The sequence below is a fragment of the Odocoileus virginianus genome, chromosome 11, assembly GCF_023699985.2.
Source record: "Odocoileus virginianus isolate 20LAN1187 ecotype Illinois chromosome 11, Ovbor_1.2, whole genome shotgun sequence".
Lineage (NCBI taxonomy): Eukaryota > Metazoa > Chordata > Mammalia > Artiodactyla > Cervidae > Odocoileus > Odocoileus virginianus.
The window spans coordinates 34,546,655-34,572,263 of NC_069684.1; the positions used below are offsets into that span (position 1 = coordinate 34,546,655).

The window sequence follows — 25,609 nt, forward strand, 5'->3', positions numbered from 1 at the left end:
AACACAAAGAATCTGCCAGCATACTTCTTGACAGCCCCTCACAAGCACATTGGACACTGACTGCTCACTCATCGGGCATGCAGAGGGCGAGGCTCAGACTGGGGCTCCGGCCGGGGGAAGATCTTCCTCTCTGGGAACATATTTCTCCCTGTTAACCTTTGAAATACCTTCTCACCCCTCTGCAAAGCATGACAATGCCACCCTAAATAATCTCCAAAAGAAAATCTTTTCCTTATAAAGAGTACACATGAACAAAGCCTTTCTCACCAACAAATTCCTGAGACCCCAGCTGGGTGGCACAGCAGTAGCCAAGGAGGGTGACCCTTGCGACTGCTCGCTCTCTGGCTCTCCCCTCCTCTTACACAAGATTCCTCCACCCCACACACTCCGAACCACTTCATCAGCCAAAAGCAGTGGGTCTAACACTGCAAAATAAAGTCCACAAGCATCGTGCTAGTTAATAGGGTTGTTTCCAAATCTCCAACACACAGAAGTGTGTGTGTGTGTGTACACCCACACCCAGGAAACAACTCTGAAACCCCAAGACCCAAACCCCAATCCCAGCATACCATCAGGCCTCCTTCAGCGCCTCTCACCTCAGTCCCCGAGTCAAACTGGTCACCATACCTCACCTCTACAAACAAGGTACCGCCTTTGGTATGACAAACACTTAAAAACTATAGAGGAATAAATGAATTGAATGAAAACATTAAAACAGAAAAGAAGCTATATGAGATCCTAGCAACAAAACTATGCTCTTAAGCAACATCAACATAAATGATGCTGTTTTCTAATAAATGCTTCTCTAAGAAATAACTCAATTGCAGGATGACCTACTTTTAGCTTTTTGCTAGATTCTTTTGTGGAGAAGGAATACTAGCATTGTCTGGGAATAGTGGGGAACTTAAAAGGGAAAAGGAAACAAAAACTGGGAAAACGGCACCTCTGTTAAAAAGAAATCTTGTTAGTCATTACCCTTAGCCTATGTTTGACCCTGAAAACAGTTGGCAAAATTGGCTTAATAACATCTTCTTAAAGATTCTAAGATCTCAGGTAACACATATCCTTGGTTCTTCCCTTTTCAAGCTCCATGTATTCATTTGTCTATAAATTTCCAACTAGAACTACAAAGTTTACACAGATTTTTGTCTAAAAACAACACTGTATACATCTAGCCAATATTTACCTGTCTTCTATCTTCATTGCTAACAGGGAATTATCAGGCCAACAGGAAATTAAATTGAGAAAAATCAAGCTGGCAGGTAGGAGGGGGTAGAGAAGCAGGTGAAAACAAACTAATCGCAAATTTGTTTAAATTTTCCATTTCTCTCTCTTCTTCTCTAGGAGTTAGAAAAATCTTCTAATGCATCAAAAGCTTAAAGACTGATTTGAGACAATTATCTTTCTAACACTAAGAAGTAACGCTGATTGTTCTGAAATAACTGCCGTTGCAAGACCTCCCCTCGTTCCCAAATCAAACCCATGCAACTTAGACTTGAAAATTCTGTAAAACAAGAAAAAAAGCAAGATGATCCTGCCAACAGCAGAAATCTTATTAGTTATTCTGATATGCTAAATAAAAGCCATGGTTTGACACCCTTACTACTCAAGTAAAGAATATTTTAAGCACTCTCATCACTACATTTTATACCAAAAGTGTTCCTTAAAAGCCCTCCTTGTGACCCATACTGAATCCCTACTATGGAAAAGATTCTAGCCAGCCTTACATCCAAACTCCAGTTAAATGATGCGGATCTCTCTAGTGCATGTGTAAAGACCTTAGGTGCTCGAAGAGAACACAGGAAATCTAGAAGAAGGGGAAAGGCGTGCAGGGTTGGGAGGAGGGGGTGTCCCTTTTCAAAACCAGTGAGGGACATCTACGGCAGCAGAGACGCAAGGGAAAGGAATTCCAACACCACTCTCACTCTTGCTGCTCCCCCACCCCCGTACCCTTTCTATTGCTTGAGAAGGCAGGTAACAAGTCTATTCACTCCAATTCAGTGAATCCTGTCAAAAATAAATTCTGCTATAAAATCCCTATTAAGCAGAGGATGACTGCTGGTGGAAATGTCCTTGCCATAAAGATTACAACTAAAATGTAGCTGAAATATGTACATTTAAGAAACCGACACAGAGAGACGAACACTTTCAGGAGCTCTATGCCCAGCATTCACAGGAGAAAAGAGCCAGTCACAGGCAGGCTGGAGTGAAGATGCTGCTCTTCCCTCACGGCCGACAACAAGCAGACTGCTAGTCTGATCTGCTGGGGCCACACCCTGCGGAGGATTTCGAGCAACACTGCCTGCTCCTCTCCAGCAAACAGTGAGCTGGGGGTCTAGGCTTCACAATAAATGCTTCAGCCAAGCTGCAGTGCTCACTGGGAATACACAGGAGAACTCACAATGCCTGGCCATAACTCTTATTTGGCAAATGATTTTATTATAAGCTGGTATCATAGTGAATCCATTTTCTTTACGGGTTTTCTGCTACTGTTTAATGGACTGTCAGTATAATTTAGATTTCATCAATTTAAACTCATTCAAGCCTGGCTCCTGATTGTACAGTAAATGGAACATATTTCTACTCAACGAAATTAATGACAGTTAATTGTAGTCTGCAGTTCTCAATTTTGTAAAAGCAACTGTTCCACAATTCAAACATCAAGCTACAAAATTTCCCACGCCAATTATTCTTTGTACTTTATAGGCATCTACATCTTATAAGCCTTCTTGGTAAGACTAATATATGTGTTCTTTTAATATTTCTTCCCTCTCAAATATTTACTACCAATTTTCCAGAAAGAGTTAGGACCTACATTATAATTAAAGAAAATTATCAGTCTGAACAGAGAGATGCTCAATTATTACAGATTTCTTTAAGCTAACAAAACTGAAGATTAAAATTTTCTACTTTATATATTCCTTTGCAAACTGCTGGACAATTTTCTTACATATTTCAAATCAGTCACAATGTCAACAATAAGTGAAATTTATTGAAAGAAGGCTAAACTTACCATATGTATTTAGACATATAAATAATGCACACAGTGCACAGTAATTACTGAACTGATACTCTGTTTAACGGAAATTTACTTCTGAGCTTTAATAACCAGATAACACAACAGTCCCATGAGTGATTTTTCTTTTTGAGTACTTGTCTTTCACCTAAGCACCCACACAGCTGTGTAAAAGATGTTTAAAAGAGAAAAACCATGCAAAAAAGCACCTTCATAAAAACTTATCAAATCAAAACCCACACAGTAATAAGGCAAGCATCCAGACTCTGCTGCCCCAAAACCATAAACACCAGGTCACAGAGTAGCAGACTGCAACTCATGCAAAAACAAGAGAAGGAAAACCACAAGCTATCCTTTTCAGGCCTTTTTTCAGCTCAATGTCTACATCCGCTCAGCTGGTTTTTAATTCTCCTATAACCATGTTCCAATCATGCCCCATCCTCAGGCTGCTGCCCCTATTAGACATGCTCAAATGCAATTCCATTCAACCTCAAGTCCCAAATCAAGATTCCCATGGTCCTTCATGTCCTCCCAATTCAGGTGGTAATGCCCACTTACTGCCTGTTACTGATAAAGAACATCACTTGAATGAGTGTAATTTCTTCCCATAAAGGATCCCCATGAAGGATCCCATGAATTTCTCCCCATGAAGGATCAGGGACTAGCATCCTGTCTCCTTTTGGGTCTTGCCTTCTCTTACCTCCATAACAACTTGCCCAAAGTTAAATAGCATGCTCTTCCATTATCAGCTGATTAATAAAACACTTGATACCACAGGTGACATCTAACAAACCCCAGGAAATTCTACTACCTCACCCAAAGAATATTACCATTTCAGCGGGCCTCAAATTTAATTGTCTGCTTTGATTTATATAAACTCCTATGGGCAAGTGAAGACTGTTCCCTGACTCTCTTACTCTACCAATACCTCTTCCCTTTCTCCCTTAAATCATTACAGCTTTCATGTGGGGTTTTACTGTAGTTACTATTGGTTGAGCATGTGTTTCTTCAAAAATTAAAGTCAAAGACTGAAGATATTTTAAGAATAATTGAAACTATCTAGTCACTTTTATGTGACTGAAATACTGAGACCTCATATTTTCATTAAAGATCTTTAACTCACTGTGAATTATAAATAGCATTTTACAAGTATTCAACAGGTATGGGGGACGGGGGAGAAGCGTTTCACCTACATGACAATTTCTAACGATCACCTCAGGATTCTACATGTAATAATTTTGCTTTATAACAATATATATCATTATTAGGCTAAAAAGTATTGGGGGGAGGGTACTGGCAGGATCTTGCCTGGTAATCTGCCATCCACCTGTCACTTTTATCATCAAAATTAGCAAAGATCTGAGCAAGGTGGCAGGATTTACAGTATCTAAATGCCTCTTGATTCCTGAAATGAGATGAGAGATTTCATTTATTGTTCAAGATGTAAGCAGCTCTGGATGCTCCATATGAAACTGTACTCAACACACTTCAGCAAATGAGTGCAGCTGCTCTGGGCCAATGTAACACTTAATGAGAGTTGTGCTTTTTGTAATTTGTACCTTGAAAAAAATCGTGTTCTGAAACATCTGCTGAGACAAAATAAATCAGAACTTTGCAGGGGAAGGGGGCGCAGATTAAGACTTCTTCATTTTAACCAAAGTTGGGTTGTGTGTATGCATGCTCAGTTGTGTCTGACTATTTGTGATCCTATGGTCTGTAACCCACCAGGCTCCTCTGTCCATGGGATTTCCCAGGCAAGAACACTGGAGTGGGTTGCCATTTCCTCCTCCAGGGGTCTTCCAGACTCAGGGATCCAACCTGGACCTCTTGCAATGCAGGTGAATTCCTTACCTCTTGAGTCATTGGGGCTTCCCTGGTAGCGCAACAGTAAAGAATCTGTTTGCCAATGCAGGGGACATGGGTTCGATCCCTGGGTCGGGAAGACCCCTGGAGGAGGAAATGGCAACCCACTCCAGTATTCTTGCCGGGAAAATCCCATGGACAGAAGAGCCTGGCGGGCTACAGCCCATGGGGTCGCAAAGAGACATGACTTATCGACTGAGTGTGCACACACGCTCTCTACAAGGCTTTTCCCCAGGGATCTCCTTAAGCTAGTTTAACCAAAGTGGCAACAGGCAAATCTTGTCGAGATTACACTTAAGCTAAGAAAAGAAGATAAACATACTCCAAGGGAACAAAATCATGAACTCGTAACACATTCACACAGACTTACTGGCACCACCAGCTAAGTGCTACAGATACTGAGGTGAATAAAAACACTATCCTTCCCTTGGCATGTTCACCATCTAATATTAGAACTAGTGAAAGTGAAGTAGCTCAGTCTTGTTTGACTCTTTGCAACCCCATGGAATACAGTCCATGGAATTCTCCAGGCCAGAATACTGGAGTGGGCAGCCTTTCCCTTCTCCAAGGTATCTTCCCAACCCAGGGATCAAACCGAGGTCTACTGCATTGCAGGTGGATTGTTTACCAGCTGAGCCACAAGGGAAACCCAAGAATACTGGAGTGGGTAGCCTATCCCTTCTCCAGCAGATCTTCCCAACCCAGGAATTGAACCAGGGTCTCCTGAACTGCAGGCTGATTCTTTACCAACTGAGTTATCAGGGAAGCCCATTAGAGCCAGACATCAAAACAAATAATTTTATGTCTTTGATAAATTTAACTGTGCTTGTGTCTTACTCCCAGTGACAAAGACTACTAGCTGTGTATAATTTCATTCTTGCCTTCCTCCTTAAGAAGAGCTGATGTTTAAGAGGCCAATGGCCTCTCAAAAAACAGATCACATTTGCAAGCCTCCCTTAAAGTTGGTATGGTCACCTGACTAGATTCTGGTCATGGGCTATAAGCAGGCACAGTGTTTCAACTTCTGGAAATGGAATCCTGAGAAGAGGAGCCCCTTCTCTTCTCAGTCTTCTCGGTGGCCTGAAGACAAACACATCATCTTAAGGTGGGGCACGAGATGGATCGCAAGATGACATGGGAACAGAGGCCACTCAGAATGGAGAAGCCAATTCTCTGACTTATCTAAAGAACCAGAGCAAGAATTCACTAGTTCACAATTCAGCACTTCCAGTCACTGTATACAAGTATCTCTAAAAATTATCTCTAAATTATTATATATTCATGGGAACTCTCAGGCAGTCCAGTGGTTAGGACACCTTACTTTCACTGCCAAGGGCCTAGGTTCAATCCCTGGTTGGGGAACTAAGATCCCACAAGCCATGTAACGCAGCCAAAAACAAAACAAGTAAAAGAATGTTGAAAAATATAAATAAATGAACTACATTCATGAACAGAGTGACATCCAAAACAATGATTTAGGGGAAATATTCTAATTTTTTTTGAATAAGGAAAGCTAGGAAGAAACAGATGACCCCAGCAAATGTATAGAAACACAACACTTAACACTCTTGCTAGAATGACTCAAATAGCCTGACTGGACAGCAGAAATGATTACGTTCCAGTGGGATTACGAATCAGGTCCTAGAGGCAGATGACATAAAGCAGAACAAAGTCCACAGCTGCGGCCCTAGAGAGACTTCTCAGCTAAGGCAAGTTCTCAGCATGACGTTACCCCCAAGGAATCACAAATAGGAATAAAAGATCGTTGCTTCTCCTACAAGATGACTGGCATTTTGGGTGGAGGGCAGATTCATGGTGTCCTAAAGGCACCACTCAGGCCCCCTCCTTTCTCTTCCACTTTGATTTTAGGAGTTCTTTAGAGAGAATATGTGGCTGCTCCTCCAACAAAAATACAAGGACCACTGATAACCAAATTTTCTGGAACACTACGTAATTTATAAAAGCTACGGCTGACCAGAATTCATACTACACTAAGTTCTCAGAATAAACGCGATATTTTACTTTACACTAGAAAGAAGACACAATGTCACAGTTTTACCTCTTCCTTCCCACACCATTAACTCTGGATAAAAAACAGAATGCACAAATGTGTCAGAGCCGTTCTCTGAGGTAAAGATTTACTACCTAAAGATGACGATGAGTCTCCTGCTTTACCTAGAGAACATTTTTCCAACTTCAAAACCACAAACTCAGTCACTTGCAGAGGCCAAAGTCCTACAGTACATCGGGGCTAGTTAAAAAGAATTGTAATAGCAATTCATTAATAATCGCTACAGTCCAGATACACCCTTTAACTCAGAAATTTCACTTCTAAGAAAGTGAGCAGAAATGGATAAATATTTAGCAGTGTTGTTTTATAATGGAAATAGCCTAAAATCCACCTATATATAGCTAGTTATACTATGGTGTCTATCGACTGATGTGGGTATGTCTAATGATTCTGTGCATCATGGATGCCTTCAGCAATCTATACAGTCAATCTCCACCAAAAAAAAAGTTTTAAATTCACAAAAACATGTATTGAAATATTTGTCACAAAATGAGAAAAAAACTGCAATGTAATACATGTATTTCTTTATAGATTTGTTAAATAATAACACTTACTAAGTTATTCTCCTAATAGCCTCCATAATTTCAAAGTAAACATTATTTTCAGATGTTTTTCTCTACATGATGTCATAAGAATATCTGTAATTTATATTGGTATAACAGGTACTGCAAATATTACTATGGTTTACTGCCTACCTTCATAAGTGAAATGAATGCTAAAGGTCATTTTAAATGCAATAAATTAGGGAAAATAAAGATACAATTTGTTTACCCACTCAAGTTCACAGTTTCCTGAATTCTATTCATAGTCACCTAGGTCATGGACCTCAGGTTAAGAATTCCAGTTTCAATGAGAACTAACAATGACTGATAATTCCTGACATGGCAATAAGTTTAAGACATGTTAAGTTAGAAAGCGTTACTGCAAAATAGTGAATAGCATAATCCTACACATGCTTATTAAAGAAAGTGACCATACAACAATATATTAATGATTTAGTGGTTTTACTTTTACTTATCTGAATTTCAATTTTTTCCCTTAAAAAAAAGAAAAGTATTATTTGTTCGTCAAAACCAAGGGGAAAAAATGCAGGAAGGAAAATATGGGGGAGAAATAAAAAGACAGACCTATAACCAAATGTTATAAATGCATTCATGGGGCAAAGGCGAAAAGCAGCAGGTAAATTCCAAGGAGAGAACATACAAATGGAGTCCCTCTAATCATTACAGAAGTTGAGTAACGGAAATGATGCTGAAGAGAGAGCTGAAAATCTGTATGTTGGTTTATCAGATGCCACAGCACTGATATTCCTGGCAGCTGGGAGATAACAGAAGTAAAACACATGACAAAACTGATGGTTGCTACAACAACTAGCCTCCACCAATCCTGACCTGAATGCCAAATGCATATTTTTAAAAAGACTGCTCTCAGTGATGCCAAACATGTATTTTTCGGATAGTTGTGGCAGACTCTGAAAGCATTCTAGCTTATGAGCCTGAAAGCTAGCCCAGGTTTTTTCTTCCTCAAAATGCCTTTCTTGCCTGTACAGAGAGCAAACTGGAAATCAGGTCTCCATTGTCCAATTGGAAATATAAGGCACAAAATTCTTTATAAGGAATGAGCATAATTTCCCCAAGTCTAAGTGCTGCCAGAGTTAATTCTCAGATACAAACTTGAAAACTTCAGGTGTGAACAGAGGTAATTAAATCATAAATCACTACTTTTCAGTTCAACTGTTTCTGACAATATAAAAATACAACATATCAAGTGTGACTTTTTGTGATCTTTTCTTTCCCTCTACTGAAGAGAAAAAATTATAATTATACAAAGCATTAACACTCCTTCATTAAATTTGGTAACTGTACAGTACCTATGTTTTAAAATACTAGCACCAAAGGGATGTTCAGGACAAGTAAAGTCTAAGAACTAAACACCCCTATGATAATAATGGCCTGCTCCAGAGTGAACAGCTATGCATAGCTTCACAGATTAAAGTGTTAACGTAAAAGCCAAGAATGATGAAAAGCAACATACTAAAATAATATTAAAAGCATGTATTATAAACTCAATCCATTTCTCCTTTTTAAAAGGAACTTACAGCCACAATCTAATGCCCCCCAAAACCGTATTTTCACTGCATCTCTACTGATCAGTCTAAAGTGACAGCGCACCATCTGTCAAGCACACAAAAAAAGCAGAACATCTACAGCCTTCCAACAGAACATAAAACAACCCTATCTGTGCCTTTTACAGTTTGGTTTACACTTTTACACATTACACTTACACATTATCACACTGGACATCATTGAAAAAGGCATTCCCTGAAAAAGTAGATGAATAAGAAAATTTAGAGGTATGTGAGAAAATAAATTTAAGGGTTAAATGAGTGAACAAATGGTGGAATATACTTCATATGTAACATATAGCATGCTGCTACCTAGCCAGTTTGAGTACATATTTAATGAAATAATGAAAAAGATTTAAAGGTACTGGATAGTTAACACAAATATAATGATAAAGAGTCACTGTGTATGAATTTAATAGATTCAGTAAAGTGACTTTGGAAGTTTACCCATTTCCATGCATTTTAAGCATTAACTTAAAAAAAAAACAGGTGACCTCAGATCTTCCTCCATCTATTTTGTGCTCCTTAAAACCCATTCTGAAGTGTATACTAACACAAGAGTATTAAGGAATAGAAAAGAAAAGCCTGTAAATTTTTTTTTCTGATATTTAGGGTACTCAGCTCCAAATCAAAACTTAGGCACCCAAGTATCGATTCCGAGATATTTAAACCTTTTGCAAAAGGGAAAGAAATCATTTTACACACACGCATTTTAAAGTAATTCCAAGAACAATATACTGCTTCCTCTTTAAATTCACAGACATTATTTTTAATTGTGGAAAGTCTGGTTTTCTCAGCTGGTGAAGCTGTCAGAATAAATAGAAGGCAATATCTGGAAACATGACAAACACATGGGTCAAAGTCAAATACAAGCCAATCTCTGACAAGAATGAAGCCAAATTCCTGCATTTCTATTTAAATGATGTTATCCAACCCAAATACCACCATGCCACTTCAAATCAAAATTGTTTCCTTTTAAAAAAAGCATTTTACAAAACTGATAGAGTATAACAGATTAAACAACTTTTTCAGCAATTTCCTCAGCTACCACAAAGCAAAGCATCAAAGTATAATTATAATAAAGGGAACATTTAACAATTAATTGAGCCAGGAAAAGCTAAACCTCCAGAGCTTAAGAGTTCAAACACTTGCTCACTAAGCAAAAGGGCAGAGGATTTTAACAGAACTGCAGGAAATCTCAGTCCAATTAGACTCCAGGTAAATATAAATCTTGCTCCACTGTGACTGGGACTCTATTCGTCTCAGTCCACCAAGCTGATTTTAGTATCCAGCTTGGAGATTAAAACAAAAGAACCCCCGCCTCCAAATGGATCTCTCCCTACACTGCCGAGTTATCCAGTTTTTCTAGGGTCCATTGGAACAGAAGTCACCACAAAGCTCTCAGCTTGCTTTACACTGGACCAGTGACCAAGACTCCCCAACACACAGACACAGCTTTGAGGTAACAACACAACACCTCTGAAGATAGTCGTGGTCTGTGCCAGAATATAATGATAACATCTTAACTAACTGGCTTTCTTTTTCTCATTCAGTTTCTATTTAGATTCTTCATAGAGGATACCTACATACATTCTTCATTAAAAAAAAAAAAAAGAAAAGAAACAAACACAGTTTCAAAATGCCACCATCCCAACAAACAGCTTATTTCTAAGGCATCATTTCATGACTTGTAGAGTTTGATAGGAAATACAAAAAGTTCAAATTTAATACCTAAATGGTTTCAACAATACTGACAAGTAAAAATTATTTTTTAATTTAACTGGATAAGTGAAAGTAAATAATGCTTTTTAATGTAGCATAAAACAGCAGGTGAGGGAAGAATTTTAAGGACTATAAAAACAAGCAGAACCAGAGGCTAAGGCAGGAAACCCACACAGGTCGGCACCAAGGTCGCCACCATGGCCTACAGGTCAAATCTGACCCACAGCCTGTTTTTGTAAGGCCCACAAGCAAAGAATGGATTTTACATTTTTTAATGGTTGGAGAGGAAACAAGAAGAATATTTTTTGACATGCAAAAATTACATGAAATTCAAATTTCAGTATATATAAATATAGCTGTATTGGAAAAGCCAGCTCATTCACTTATATCTTAGCCGTTACTGCTTTCATGCCACAAGGGCAGCTCAGTACTAGCAACAGAGACTGTGCAGCCTACGAGTTTGAAAATACTTACTCTCTGGCCCTTTACAGATAGAGTCTGCCGACCACTGCTCTAGAAATGCTCGCTGAACAAGTTAAGCAGCTCAGTTGACAATGTAAAATTTACCCCACAGAAGACTATCTTGCAAAACGTCTCTTATTTATTAATGACACATATGCTCAGAACTGTGGTGTTGGAGAAGACTCTTGAGAGTCCCTTGGACTGCAAGGAGATCCAACCAGTCCATCCTAAAGGAGATCAGTCCTGGGTGTTCATCAGAAGGACTGATGTTAAAGCTAACGCTCCAATACTTTGGCCACCTGATGTGAAGAGCTGACTCATTTGAAGAGACCCTGATGTTAGGAAAGACTGAGGGCAAGAGGAGAATGGGACGACAGAGGATGAGATGGTTGGATGGCATCACTGACTCAATGGACATGAGTTTGGGTAGAATTCAGGAGTTGGTGATGCACAGGGAGGACTAGCATTCTGCGGTTCATGGGGTTGCAAAGAGTTGGACACAACTGAGCGACTGAACTGAACTGATGCTCAGAAACCTCCTGCTATAAAATGCTTGAGAATTCTTCCAGTGGTTAGTATCAAGCATTCTGACCTGAAAATAACAAAACCACCTTTCAGGCAATGCCTATGAGGATAAGAGAGCGCCTCTAGCACTGCCTCTCTCAGTTTCTTGTCACATTTTCCATCTGGGCTGAAAACTCAGCTCATTTTATGAATCTAGATCAGAAATGGCAAACATCCCTACATCTGCACCCAAGAACAACGCTTTCAACTGACTGGCGCGCTCCTTCCAAATGGACTGAATTCAGCCTGGATCACTTGGAACAGGACATGAAATCCATCTGCTTTCTAATATCCAGGTGATCTATTCTTTTTGAACTTCTTTAACATTCATTTCTCCTTTATCAGTTTTCTTATACCCTTTTCTTTTGTGAAAACCATGTTGCGAACCTAACAGAACAACAGGGAAATGAAAGTGGAACAGGTATGCCTGCACTCTGAAGCATGAACAGGACACTAACTGGCAAGTGACACACCATTAATTTAAAAAAAGAAGGTGTTTGTAAGTCTCTTCATCACAATATTGAGTACACCTATGGCTGATTCATAATGTGAACATACTGTTAATGCATGGCAGAAACCAATACAACATTGTAAAGCAATTATTCTCCAATTAAAAATAAATTTTAAAAAAATACTCAGTTCAAAGGTATTCTTGATAAGCCCTGCATCCTACTCCCTTTTATTTACCTTCATATGAAAGCTTTAAAGGGACTTCCCTGGCCATCCTGTGGTTAAGACTTTGCCTTCCAATGCAGGGGACGTGGGTTCAATTCCCTGGTTGGGGAACTAAGATCCCACAGGTCTCACAGTCAAAAAACCAAAACATAAAACAGAAGCAATATTGTAACATGTTCAATAAAAAGACTTTAAAAGTAGTCCACATCAAAAAAAATTTTTTTTAAATAAACATGCTTTAAATGAACTAGAAAGATGAAGATTCAACTGAGACACGCACCCCGCCCCCCTACCTCCCACAAAAAGGCTTTCTGTGTTTACCACAACACTCAGAGAGGGTCTGAAGGAGCAATAACTAAACTTGGTAACCATTTCCACCAAAATAAAAGCTCTCTATCAACCATGGCAAACAAACCAATTGGAAGCAAGTCCAATTTGGATTCAGACACACAAGTACACAGACCTGGGACTGCATTGTGACCAATCCATCCAAAAGGAGCCCTGAACAGCCAGAGCTTAAGCTCAATGGTAGCCACATTAACCTCAGGGCAGAGGTGTTTGAGAGTAGAGTAATGTCCCCTCTCAAAGTAACCTTCGCCAGAAGTTCCGTGTGGCTTCCACACTTCACTATTTTCTGAGCTTTTCCACAAGCAAAGCAGCTTGCTAGGAAAGTTTCTGACTGAGCCCACTCTTGTGTCACGAATAACTTCATGAGCTGTCATCACCACCAGCAGGCAAACATTTTAAATATCCACGAGGTTAACAGAGTCCTAAGAAAAGAGAACACAAGATCCTAATTGGGATCAAAGTCCCTCATCTTTGGAGGGGAAGCACACATATCTTAGGGTCCTGTCATGTTTAACAGCTTTTACAACGAAAAGTGAAATTTTTCAAAATAAATTTTTTAAAAAGACAGGCAGTCATCCATAAAAGAATTGCAGGCTTTTATGAATAGTCAAAAAATTAGATTATGTGAGATAAGACGCCACCTCCTTTAACAGTTTTGAAGATGGAGACTTAGTGACTATAAATGTCTTCCATTAGTAGGTACTATCTTTTCAACCTAGGAGGATTAAAAATTAAGTAACCTCAATTTAGTGGTAATTATCTCCTTAAATTGATATGCATCCTCTGTGCCTGAGAAGATTTAGAATTATTTAAAGAAAGATTTAAGAGGATCAAAACTATATTAACATTTTGGAAGTTAATAAGAAATCAGGACTTGATATTTTTATTCTTTTCATAGTTGAAAGAATGTGCCTTGGAACAATATTCTTGAAATTACAATTAAAAAAAACACAAAACAAAACACACTACCTAGGACCGTTTAATTGGGTAAGATCTTACAGGAAACCCAAACAAACTTTTGGCCAATACAATATATGCTTGCCCTTTCTAAAGAAGCCCCGTGTGTATGCGTGGGTATATTCATGTAATTCCCATTACGGCTCTTGAGGTGGGTACTCGAATCCCTGTTTTACTGGTGAAGAAACAAAGGTACAGAGGTTGTCCCTCGCCACCGCCTGCCTCTCCCATGGTAAAACTAGACTGCCCTGCACTGCTTCTTTGTAAGAAACTGATTCAGAAAGCTAAGTGAGTTTACGCACAACCCTGAAATATCTAAGGCAACTTTTCAGGTCCACTTCATTCGTATTTCATGATTAATTTCATTTATAAATTTATAAAGCATTTATAAATGTTTATAAAGCGTTAAGTACTTTAAAGGTTTGTATTAAAAGCCTCAACAACAGAAATCAAATATTGATTTTACTTAATAAGCAACTCAATGTTGAAACGGTTAACTATAAACAAGACCAATCACAATTCAAAAATCTCTTAAAATTAACTGTTAAAATTTAATTTATAAAAGAGGTAAGTTTTGTAAGCTGAACTTTTTTAAAAAATAGAGCCATGTCTTCTAATTTATAACTTTTAACCAACTGAATGCCAATTTTTTAACCCAAAGTAAACTTTCTCAGTAGCTCAGGACCCCTCTCAAGAAAGTCCTGACATCAACGATTTTGTACATGTGTTTACTGCCCACCTCCTAAAGGCAGTACAGCTAAGACAATGTTACTCAAGAGGCTGTCCATGAAACACAGCGTGAGCACATGTGGAGTCATCACCCTGCATATGCTGTTAAGTGTCTAAGGAACAAATAACACAATGCCTAGAATGTCCCACACTGGGGTACATCAGTGAGCTGAAAGGAAAAAAGACTCATGTCCTTCTGGAGTGGACCAGCAAGGAAAAGACAAGAGAAATGAGAATGGTGGTATTTAAACCAGGTACAAAATATCTAGGGGTAAAGGGACTGTGAGATGGGGAGAGACCCCAGAGGGGAAGTCCTGTGGGGAGGAGGTGTCAAAGCATTTCTGGATTCAGACTACGACTGGGACCCAGGAAACTAAGGTGAACAGATGACCAGAAAGCTAGATCTCGGAGTTTGATGATTAACTGCTCATAAAAATGCCTTCAAGGGATTACTATTTAACACATACCTGCCATGAGTAAGGGTGATTTTCATCAAAAAAAAATGGCCACATACAAAACATTTCTATTTCTTTTGGAATATATGGGTTAAGGATACACTGTGGTTCACTGCTTGTCATGTAGACACTTTAGGAATAACACTGTGTGTGTGTGTGTGTGTGTGTGTGTGTGTGTGTATCTAGGAAATCAAATTTTTTATTTCACTAAAAAATGTATATTAAAAATAAAATACAGGGTAAGGAGCAGCTTACTCAAACTTCTGTGATTCTAAATTCAGATTTTTTTTTTAATCAGTAAGCATATCCTCAGTATGCTTAATCAGTAAGCAATAACATAGCGTCGTCCAAGCAGGGACCCAGAGTGGCTGAAAAATGTCTTAGGGAATATTTAAAATACATTAAAACAACAGGTGCTGATTCAAAGGTACCAAAACAGTGCAGGTTAACCTGTGGCTTCTCTGCAGGCAAGCACAGCAGGCATAGAAAGTGGGGGCACCTCTCTGGAGACGGAGCCCCAGGTCAGGCATCATTTACTCACTGCACTTTAGAAAGAAACGAAAGGACTCTCACCAGGGCGACAGCAAAATTGAAGGTTGAAATTCTCACCTACTTTTCCTTTTCTGCTAAAATGTAACCTATATTATACCATGTAATTGCACACTCTAATCCCAGTCCCTCTATTCACACACCTCTTGCCTAGAAAGTTGCATATGAACCAGCACAAATCACACATTGTGCTGACACTGTTCCTCTATTTACCCAGCATATGCATAGCAAAACAAACTATTTATAAATATCCATATGTCGTTAGAAGTTCTCCCTGAATCTGGAGCCACAGTGACAGTCTCCTGATGAAGTGGTACATGGGGACCTCTCTCATCTGTGCCCCCACCACTCCTATATTCCATTGAGGGAAATTACCAAAGCCCCAACAGGTGGAGTTTAGGGGGAGAGATAAATCAAGATATCTGTCTTTCTTTTATACAAGACACAGACATGAAATTCAAGTTCCACCAACCAACCTACTCTTCTCAGACTGTGACTGGAGCTGAGCGACAGCAAGACATGAAAATGCTGAAGGACACTATTCTGGGGGTAGCACCTAGATGGAATGGTCAGGAGTTTCTGCTGACCCAAAATCTGAACTGCCGTCAATCCAGACAGGTGTGCACCCAGTCTGTGAGTTACTCTACCAACAAATAATTTTCATGTGAGATGTGGCCAATGTTCTCAAGTTTCTATCAAAAACAAACAAACTTAATGAATACAATACGCTACATTTATTAGATCACATAAACCATGTATTTTCCCTTTCAGTTGCTGAGTTAAGGTTTCAAATTCAGTAATCAAAATTTATCCTAAATATTCTGCGACACCTTACCTCACCCTGCTCAACATACTTCTCACACTTGTTAACCATCTACACTTGCAACAATTAATCCTTATATACACCTAGCAAGAGAGAGAAACAATTTTCAGAAGCAGAAGATGTACTGACTTCAGGAGTAGGAGAAAGAAAAGGAGCAGATTAATTATTTCATTTGCATTTTCTAAGAAATAGGCCTATCCCTTCTTTACGTTTCAGCATAACTGTGCTTCTCATTTTCATTCTCTTCAGTAATTTTTGCAAGTTTGGTTCAGTTCAATTGCTCAGTCGTGTCCAACTCTGCAACCCCATGGACTGCACCACGCCAGGCTTCCCTGTCCATCACCAACTCCCAGAGTTTACTCAAACTCATGCCCATTGAGTCGGTGATGCCATCCAACCATCTCATCCTCTATAGTCCCCTTCTCCTCCTGCCTTCAATCTTTCCCAGCATCAGGATCTCTTCAAATGAGTCAGCTCTTCGCATCAGGTGGCCAAAGTATTGGAGTTTCAGCTTCAACATCAGTCCTTCCAATGAACATTCAGGACTGATTTCCTTTAGGATGGACTGGCTGGATCTCCTTGCAGTCCAAGGGACTCTCAAGAGTCTTCTCCAACACCACAGTTCAAACGCATCAAAGGTCAATCCATTGGGCTTTAACTAATTCTCCCAGGCCCACGTGGACTTACAAACCAGCTGTGTGGCCTGTTTCTCCACAGATACTATAGGAAAACAATGACTCATTTGTGCAGAGATTTTAAGGAACAGAAACAACACATGTAAAGCAAGTCCAGCATTGGAAAGGAGTAGGTGCCTTAAAAACAGTGGTCATCCATGGTTATAATGGTGTAACCATCCACGGTTACAGCTCCCTCTCTCTCTCTCACAACTGACAATTTGTACTCAAGCTCATATATCTGAGGTTATTGGTACTTCTCCCGGCAATCTTGATTTCAGCTTGTGCTTCACCCAGGCTGGCATTTTGCATGATGTACTCTGTATATAGGTTAAATAAGCAGCGTGTCAATACACATCCTCGATGAACTCCTTTCCCAATTTGGAATCAGTCTGTTGTTCCATGTCTAGTTCTGTTGCTTCTTGATCTGCATACAGGTTTCACAGGAGGCAGGTAAGGTGGTTTGGTATTCTCATCTCTTTCAGAATTTTCCACATTTTATTGTGATCCAAACAGTCAAAGGCTTTAGTGTATTTAGTCAGAAGTAGATGTCTACCCTTTTTAGATCTGCCTAAACTCCAGTCTGCTGTAAGTGTGCTGGGATGCCTCTTAACCCTCAAGGCAATGCACTCATTTTCTATCTGTGCGCTAACTTAAAAAAGGCAGGGGAAAACTGGTCTACATCAATGATTCTCAAATTTTAATGTGTATTTAAAACACCTGGGAATCTTATGAAAACAAAATTGCTGACTGAGTAGATCCAGAGTGGAACCTGAGACTGCATTTCTAACAGGCTGCTGACCTGTGGCTGACACCAAACACTCCAGCAAGCTATGGGGTATACGTTTCACTATATTCAAAGACCCTTCCTTTCCTTATAAAATAGAAAAAGATATGGTGAACTAGTCCCCAAATTTCTACCACTTCCCATTCTTTTGGTTAGAATAACTTAAGAAGTTTCTCTTGTTTCTTCCACCCTCATAAAGTCATAACTTTTTATGTGCTAAAACTCTTTCCTGTACATATGCAGGATTTGAATAACTTCCTAATAAACACTAAAAGGCAATCATTTCTTGAGGCTTAGGAAAAGGCAAAGTAAAATTTCAATAGAAACAGAAAGAAAAAAATTAATGCAACCCACAACTAAAAGTATACTAAAGCGTGATTAAAAATAAATATATTTTCACAGGTGTTGCAAGGACACACAACTAAGGAGAGCTGAAGTGGTCAAGACTCAGGTCACTCAAACCTGAGCCCTCCTAGCAACAACACTCTTCCGGCCTGTTATGTATTGAACTGCATCTTCCCAAAATTTATACATTCGAGTCCTAACCTTCAGTGCCTCAAAATGTGACTAACCTTCTTGAAAAAAGTGATCACTGCAGATGTGATCACTTTTAATTAGAATGAGGTGGGGCCCTAATTCAATGATTTGTATCTTTAGAAAAAGGATAAATTTGGTGAGACCCAAAACCAGGCACACAAAGAGATGCCATGTGAAGACTGAAGCTCTGCTCAGACAAGTCGAGGAACTCTCAGAAGCTAGGAGAGGCATGGAACAGATAGATCCTTTTCCAGTACCTTCAATGGGAGCACCAAACCTACCAGCGCCTTTACCTTGAACTGGTAGCCTACAAAACTGTGAGCCAATACATTTCTGTTGTTTGGTTGTTTAAGCTACTCAGCTTGTGGTACTTATATATTATGACAGCCCTTGTAAACTCACACACTGCCTGTGTTTCTTCCCTCTCAAAAAGTATCTAAAGACGACGCATAGACAGGCAATCTTATCACAGTCTAGTGTGCCATGCGAAAGTTTTGGACTCTGTCTGACTAGCAAAAGGATCCACTGAAAAGCTTTAAGCAGATTAATATCAGGTTTATTACATGCAAATTATCTTGTCACACAAGTCAAATCATTATCAACCCTAAAGGTGACTTTATGTCAGGATTCATGTTTCTTGTGACGCAAAAAATATTCTTGCAATCATCAGAAAAACTCACACGCCCTCCCTAATAAGAATGCCTCAAGAAGACACTTTCATTTTCATGTCAATTTCACCTAAAATTCTTCTACAGATAGAAGACATGGATAAAAAGTTGCAGATAAAATGAGCTTTTATTTTCTCCAAAAATGTATCTCCTGGAACACCAAATGCCAGGGTTTTCTTTAGTTTTACTGTGGGAAGGAATGTTTGGCTGAGTGACTGCAGAAGATAAGCTTTCAGTCATTCAGAAAAGTAAGACTTTAAAACCGAATTCAGCCTCTTAACTGGTCAGAGATCAACCACTCAGTGAAGAATCAGGAGCAAAATGGTAGGACATATCATTTGCTAAAAAGTTGGTAACTCCCTTCCCCTCTTTAAACAGAAATCTGAACCAAAGCGAAACTATATATTTTTTAAAGTTCCATGCTTTAACATTTTTTTCTAAGTAAGTACAAAATTGTAACTATGTGTCATGATGGCTACACTAACTAACCTCACTGTGGTATAATCATTTTGTATAATCACTAATTTTGTGCACATGCTTGTGTGTGTGTGTGTGTGTGTGTGTGTGTTGCGTCCCTTGTGGCTCAGATGGTAAAAAATCCACCTGCAATGTGGGAGACCTGAGTTCAATCCCTGGGTTGGGAAGATCCCCTGGAGAAGGGAAAGGCTACCCACTCCAGTATTCTGGCCTAGAGAATTGTGTGCGTGTGCGTGTGTGTGTGTGTGTGTGTGTGTGTGAGATGTGAACCTAATCTATTTACCTAGCAGTATTTTTAACTCCCATCACATGCTGTACATTACATCCCCAGAGAATTGTGTGTGTGTGTGTGTGTGTGTGTGTGTGTGTGTGTGTGTGTGTGAGATGTGAACTTAATCTATTTACCTAGCAGTATTTTTAACTCCCATCACATGCTGTACATTACATCCCCAGAACTTATTCATCTTATAACTGGAAATTTGTACCCTTTGACTGCCTTCACCCACCTCCCTGATTCCTTATCCCCCACCTCCCCACGTGTGACAACCACTGATCTGTTCTCTGTTTCTGAGTTTGGTTTTTTTAGATCCCACAAGTTAGAGAGATCGTGTGGTATTTCTCTTTACTTTTTCATTTAACATAATGAACTCAGGTTCATCCACGTTGTGACAAATGGCAGTTTCCCTCCTGACTGAATTAAGTTCCCTGTGTAACTACACATTTTCTTAAACTTAATGTCATGTATCAGTTATATCTCAATAAAGCAAGGGAAAAGAAGGAAGAAAAAATCAGAAAGAAATTTATATGCCACTCACAGCAAACTTTAGAAACCAATACTCTATGCTGAAAAGGCCCATAAGAGAAATCTGACTGCACACAGCTGTGTAAAAAATCAATTTGTCACCGTGACAGTCATCTCTGAAGTAGAGTAATGGCTGATGGACAACACAGAAGTTAGATTAGACACAGATGCAAAGTATACACAGAGCTCCACAAGGTTTTGATTTTGGTTTTTATAACAAGCCTTGTTAAATCATTCACTGGGAAATAAATTATTCAAAATGGACTTCCAGAAGCATTTATTCTGTGACATCATCAGTCAATATATTTTTGAATAAAAATTTCAGAAACTTATTTATGCATCAAGTATTGGACTTCCCTGGTGGTCGAGTGGTTAGGACTCCATGCTTTCACTGCCGGGGCCCCGGATTCAGTCCATGGTTGGGAAACTAGGATCCCACAAGCCATGCAGTGAGGCCAAGACAAACAACAAAAAAACAAGCATTATGGAATACACGCTACGTGTACACTATTCTTATAGATCTCAGGAATTCAATGATAAGTAAAAACAGAGCAGATGCCTTTATGGAGGAGAGAGACATGTCCTAAAATAGTAATAGAAATAAACAGAAAATTATTACTGTTACAAGTGCAAGAAGGAAAGACATGACTGGGGGACTGTGCCTATTAAAGAAATCTGGATAACTGGTGCGTGGGAGGAGGGTGAGGGCACTGGAATGGAGTACTCAAGACAGGGGAGTAGTTCAGTGTGTCTGTGTGCTGGGTTGGGGGTTGGCGGTGTGACTAACCTGAGGTATCAGCAGGTGCAAAGACCCTGAGGCAGGAGGTAACGTGGACAGTGTAACTGAAAGTCCATCATGCTTTGCTTCTAAGATCAATATAAAGCTGCAGAGATGAGGAGCAGGATCAAAAAGAACTGGTTGTAACCAAGCATGAGATTAAACCTTAGCTACAACAAATTCTAAATGCTCATTTCCTCAATAAAACCTCACTCTTCTCAGACCAAACTGTATGAACATAGGACTATCCCCCAAGGACAAGCACGTATATTACATAACAGTCTATTTTTATCCTCATGTTACTGCTCGCTGCTAGGCTCATTCTTAATGACATTTTGGGAGGTATTTGTAATTTAGATTTACTGAGTATTGAAACCAGTTCGGAAAAGGAAAAAATTTATCTGTGATTTCAAATGAGCATAAAAGGTATGAAAAGACACCGTCCTCAGTTGTGTCTAACTCTTTTCAACCCCGTGGACTGCAGCTTGCCAGGGTCCTCTGTCCATGAAATTCTCCAGGCAAGAATGCTGTAGTGGGTTGCCATTTCATCCTCCAGAGGACTTTCCTGACCCAGGAATCAAACCCATGTCTCCTGCAACTTCTGCACTGCAGGCAGATTCTTTACCACTGAGCCACCAGGTAAGCCCATAAAAGGTCTACCGCTCAAAAACTAATGATACACTGAAGAATCCCTTATGATGCCCCATAAAGTCCCTACTGAAACCCTTAAGATACAACTAACGAAAGAGAACCTCTGCAGTTGAGTGTATGTAAGGGTTTTCATCTCCAACAGAAGATGTTACTGTAGTACTCTGCACCAAGAAAGACAAAGACCAGAAAGAAAAAAGACAAAGAAAAGGAGAAGGAAAAAAAAAAAACAGTTCCACCTGGGAATCTAATCACAGTAACCTACCTTCCAACTCTGCAGTGTGGGCACACCTAAAGAAGCAATATTTTAACATCTTCCACTGAGAAAGAAGCTATTGGTAGAAGTCATTCACCTTCAAATGCATAATAACCCCAAAGGAAACAAAACCACTGGGAAGGTCAGAGACCACCTCCTCACCAGAGGCAAACATCTATGGACCTGGCAGGATGCAAACCCCGGGCCAAGCACAGGGGCATCTCCCAGCAAGTGGTTCTGCTAGAGCGCCACAGGGAATTTTCAAACCATTTTTGTTGTTTTCAGTCCTTTATAACAGCTTCCAGAGAGGCTGTATATCTTTTTCACATTTCATAAAGGTCCTCAGATTTACTGAAACAATGTCTGCCTCCCTTAAGTACACAGATCCTCCCCAAAACAAGAACCTACTGTTTTGAAAATAAGCCATTACCAACCTCCCTCCACACAGTCTTCTAAACTTCAAGAAGAAAAGATTTCCCACCATCCTGTAGAATATGCAATATGAATGTGCACAGTTCACAAGCTTGTTTTTCTCAAAAATGATTTTTCTTAAGGAGATATTCAGCTGAAACAGGATGCCACAGCCCCACAAATCGGGAAAATGGCAGGTTTTTGGTTGTTTTTTTTTTTTTTTTATGTTAAAGAAGTTTCCTTAATTGCAGTGCTTCTCCAAATCATTAATTATGACAGTCTCACATAAGGGACAGTACATGCAGCACTTCCCATATATTTTGGGCTACAAGTATTTTGGAGAAACATTTTGGGAATAAAAGAAAAAAAGAGTAACTCTCCACTGAGAAAGGCTGGCCCTCAGTTCTGCACAAGACAGCCAGCCTTTTGACACAATAACAAATTAGATCATCCCTTATTTTTAAGGTATCATCCTGTAACCTATATTTAAAGAAGTTAATGCATTCTGTCCCTTTCTCGTGATCTAGAAGTACACAGGTCCTTAGCAATCACTGTGCAGTTGGTCTATACTGATATACGTTCCTCGGTGGCTAAGACATTTTGACTGTCCAACATGTTAAGGGTGAATCAAGGACCCCGACAGTACGGTAACCTACACACTACCAAATCTCCACAACAGAGCTCTAATTTCCCCCAGAAACTTCAATTTCGATAACTTTATATCACATAAATATCTTCTCAGTTAATCATAAGCCCAAAAGTATAGTGAATACAAGCTAATCTATGTAAGTTTGAAAACATTATTTTTCAAGATTCAAAACTAATTTCTATATGGGGAAAAAAAATCAAGTACTTTATATGAAGTTCAGCACAGCTACAGTACAGCTCAGCAAAATAACTGTACCAGGTTAATGACATAATCTCTTTAATCTCCAGCTCCTAGAAAAACATCAAACTGGGAGGCTTCTAACCTGTTAATTACATCTTATGCAACTCATGTCATTCCTCAGCACTGTAAGCAATTCAAAGGAACTGATTTCAGCCAGTTTTGTTTTTTTTTTTTTTTAAACTGACTTCTGTAAGGAAAGTACCTGAATATACACAATGTATCAAATTAAAAAGGAGGGTATTGCTGGTGTTCAACAGGTTCTGAACCACCTCCTTTCCTACATCTTATCTGCAAGCTGGGTCTGTCTCTCTCTGAACAGTTGCTACAAATAACCTCAATATACTGAGTGGACCCAGTCCCTTTCCTGGAAAACAAAGCAGGTTAGTTGGCTTCATCTATTATCACTGATTAGAGGCCCTGAAGCTTAATTCTATGCAAAAGGAGATCAAAGGAGGCATAAACCTTGGTCTGAAGGCCACTAAAAACACCTGTCTAGCTTCTGGTCACTCCTGTAGCCAATGTAAAATGACCCGTTCCCCTAAACTTGAAGGCTGACTTGTCCCACTGTGTACGCCACTCTGCAGGGCCTCTCCACAGTCTAATCTGTGCTAAAGACAAAAGGCAAAGGAGGACGTGAAAAGAGGCAAAGTTCTGGGCAGACGGTGAAGTGTGAGAATGAGCAGCAGAAGACACGGACAGAAGGAGAGCCTCACGGGCAGGCCCAGAGGTAGGCACAGGGAACAGCCAGCACGCCAGCGGACTGAAGCCTGGAGCTGTTGACTACCTGGAGTTTTCCTGCCCCAGACCACTACCCACTCTTCTGGGTTCCATGTCCACCTGCATCCACAGGCTGACACCGTTTCTCAACCATAGACACCGTAAAGACCCAAAGGCACCTCACCTCCTGGTCTATAGACGACATCGTCCTCCGTGATGTATGATGTTATCTCGCCGGTGTCTGTCCTTTCGTAACGAGATTTTTTTTTCGGGGGCTTCTTTTTGTTCTTCTTCGTGGACTCCTCTGTGGTGGCACTGTTGTTGTCATTGTCCTCGTCTTCACTGTGATCACTCTCGGCGTAATTTTTGGCTCCTCCTTCCAGGGTACAGCTCCTGCGGGGCCTCGAGTTCTCACTCTCTCGCACTTTGTCTCGCTTCTCTCTCTCCCGGTCCCGATCTCGGTCCCGGTCCTTCTCTTTGTCTTTATCTTTGTCTTTGTCAGCTGTCATGATTCGCCACGTGCCTTCTTCTGTCCTCTCACGGCTGGGCCTCCGTGAAAGGTAGACAGTAAGCCTGGGCTTCAGTCTTCTGAATTTCTCACTCAATTCCAGGGAAAATCCAACCACTCCAACAACCCCAACGTTTCAAAAATGCTAGGAGAAAAAAAGAGAGAGTGAAATTGGTTTTCCTGTAACATTTTCCCATAGTTCCTTTCCTAAAATAATATTTTGTTCAATGATTCTTTTCCTTACTCATGCTTTAGCACTGGAAACTTCTTACTGGCCACAGGAAAAAAGTTAGGACAAGTGATACAAAATTTAAACATAAATAGTTGCTGGCCTCAGCTAGCATATGGTTTGGGATTTTCTATCACACTAATAATGAACAATATCTGAATGCATAAGGACAAATGATGCTTTCTGTATACAAACTGTTTTTTCCTTTTAAAATAAAAAAGTGTATCCCAGTAAACAACATATGAGGGGTACAATCATTGTGGTAAAGGAGAAGACTCTTGAGAGTCCCTTGGACTTCAAGGAGATCAAACCAGTCAATCCTAAAGGAAATAACTCTGAATAGTCACTGGAAGAATGGACGCTGAAGCTCCAATACTTTGGCCACCTGATGGGGAAAACCAAATCATTGGAAAAGACTGAAGACTGAAGGCAAAAGAAGAAGGCATGGGCAGATGAGATGGTTAGAGAGGGTTAGACCCCATCACCGACTCAATGGACATGAATTTGAATAAACTTTGGGAGATAGTGAAGGACAGGGAAGCCTGGTATGCTGAAGTCTATGGGTCGGACACAACTGACAACTGAACGACAAAAATACAAAAAGAGTTTTGTGACCCACAATATTAATTTAAAAGGGAAAGAACCTACTATAGTAAAAATTATTTCCACCTGGAAAAACAAGTATGTAATCTGGATAGCCCTGGAAAACGTCTTAGGACGTCTCTCTAAAACTAAAGCCCAAAAGGAAAGTTTGAACAGTAACATAATGAGAAGAGTGAACCCCACACTCCAACCCAATTCTTATTAAAAATTTTAAATTTTTAAATTTTATTTACAGGTCAGTTTTGGAACAGTTATAATAACCAGTA

At 39.7% G+C, this 25,609-nt stretch overlaps 1 protein-coding gene across 6 annotated transcripts in view; it reads right to left on the reverse strand.

The window, feature by feature from the left end:
• RERE (arginine-glutamic acid dipeptide repeats) overlaps positions 1 to 25,609 on the reverse strand; it is a 405,272-nt gene that overhangs the window by 234,248 nt on the left and 145,415 nt on the right. For all 6 annotated transcript variants that reach the window (XM_020913245.2, XM_070474246.1, XM_070474245.1 and 3 more), the window contains exon 2: positions 24,188 to 24,656. In XM_020913245.2, the coding sequence (XP_020768904.2) occupies positions 24,188 to 24,512 (325 nt within the window). In that variant the 5' untranslated portion in view covers positions 24,513 to 24,656. The remainder of the gene's footprint in view (positions 1 to 24,187; positions 24,657 to 25,609) is intronic.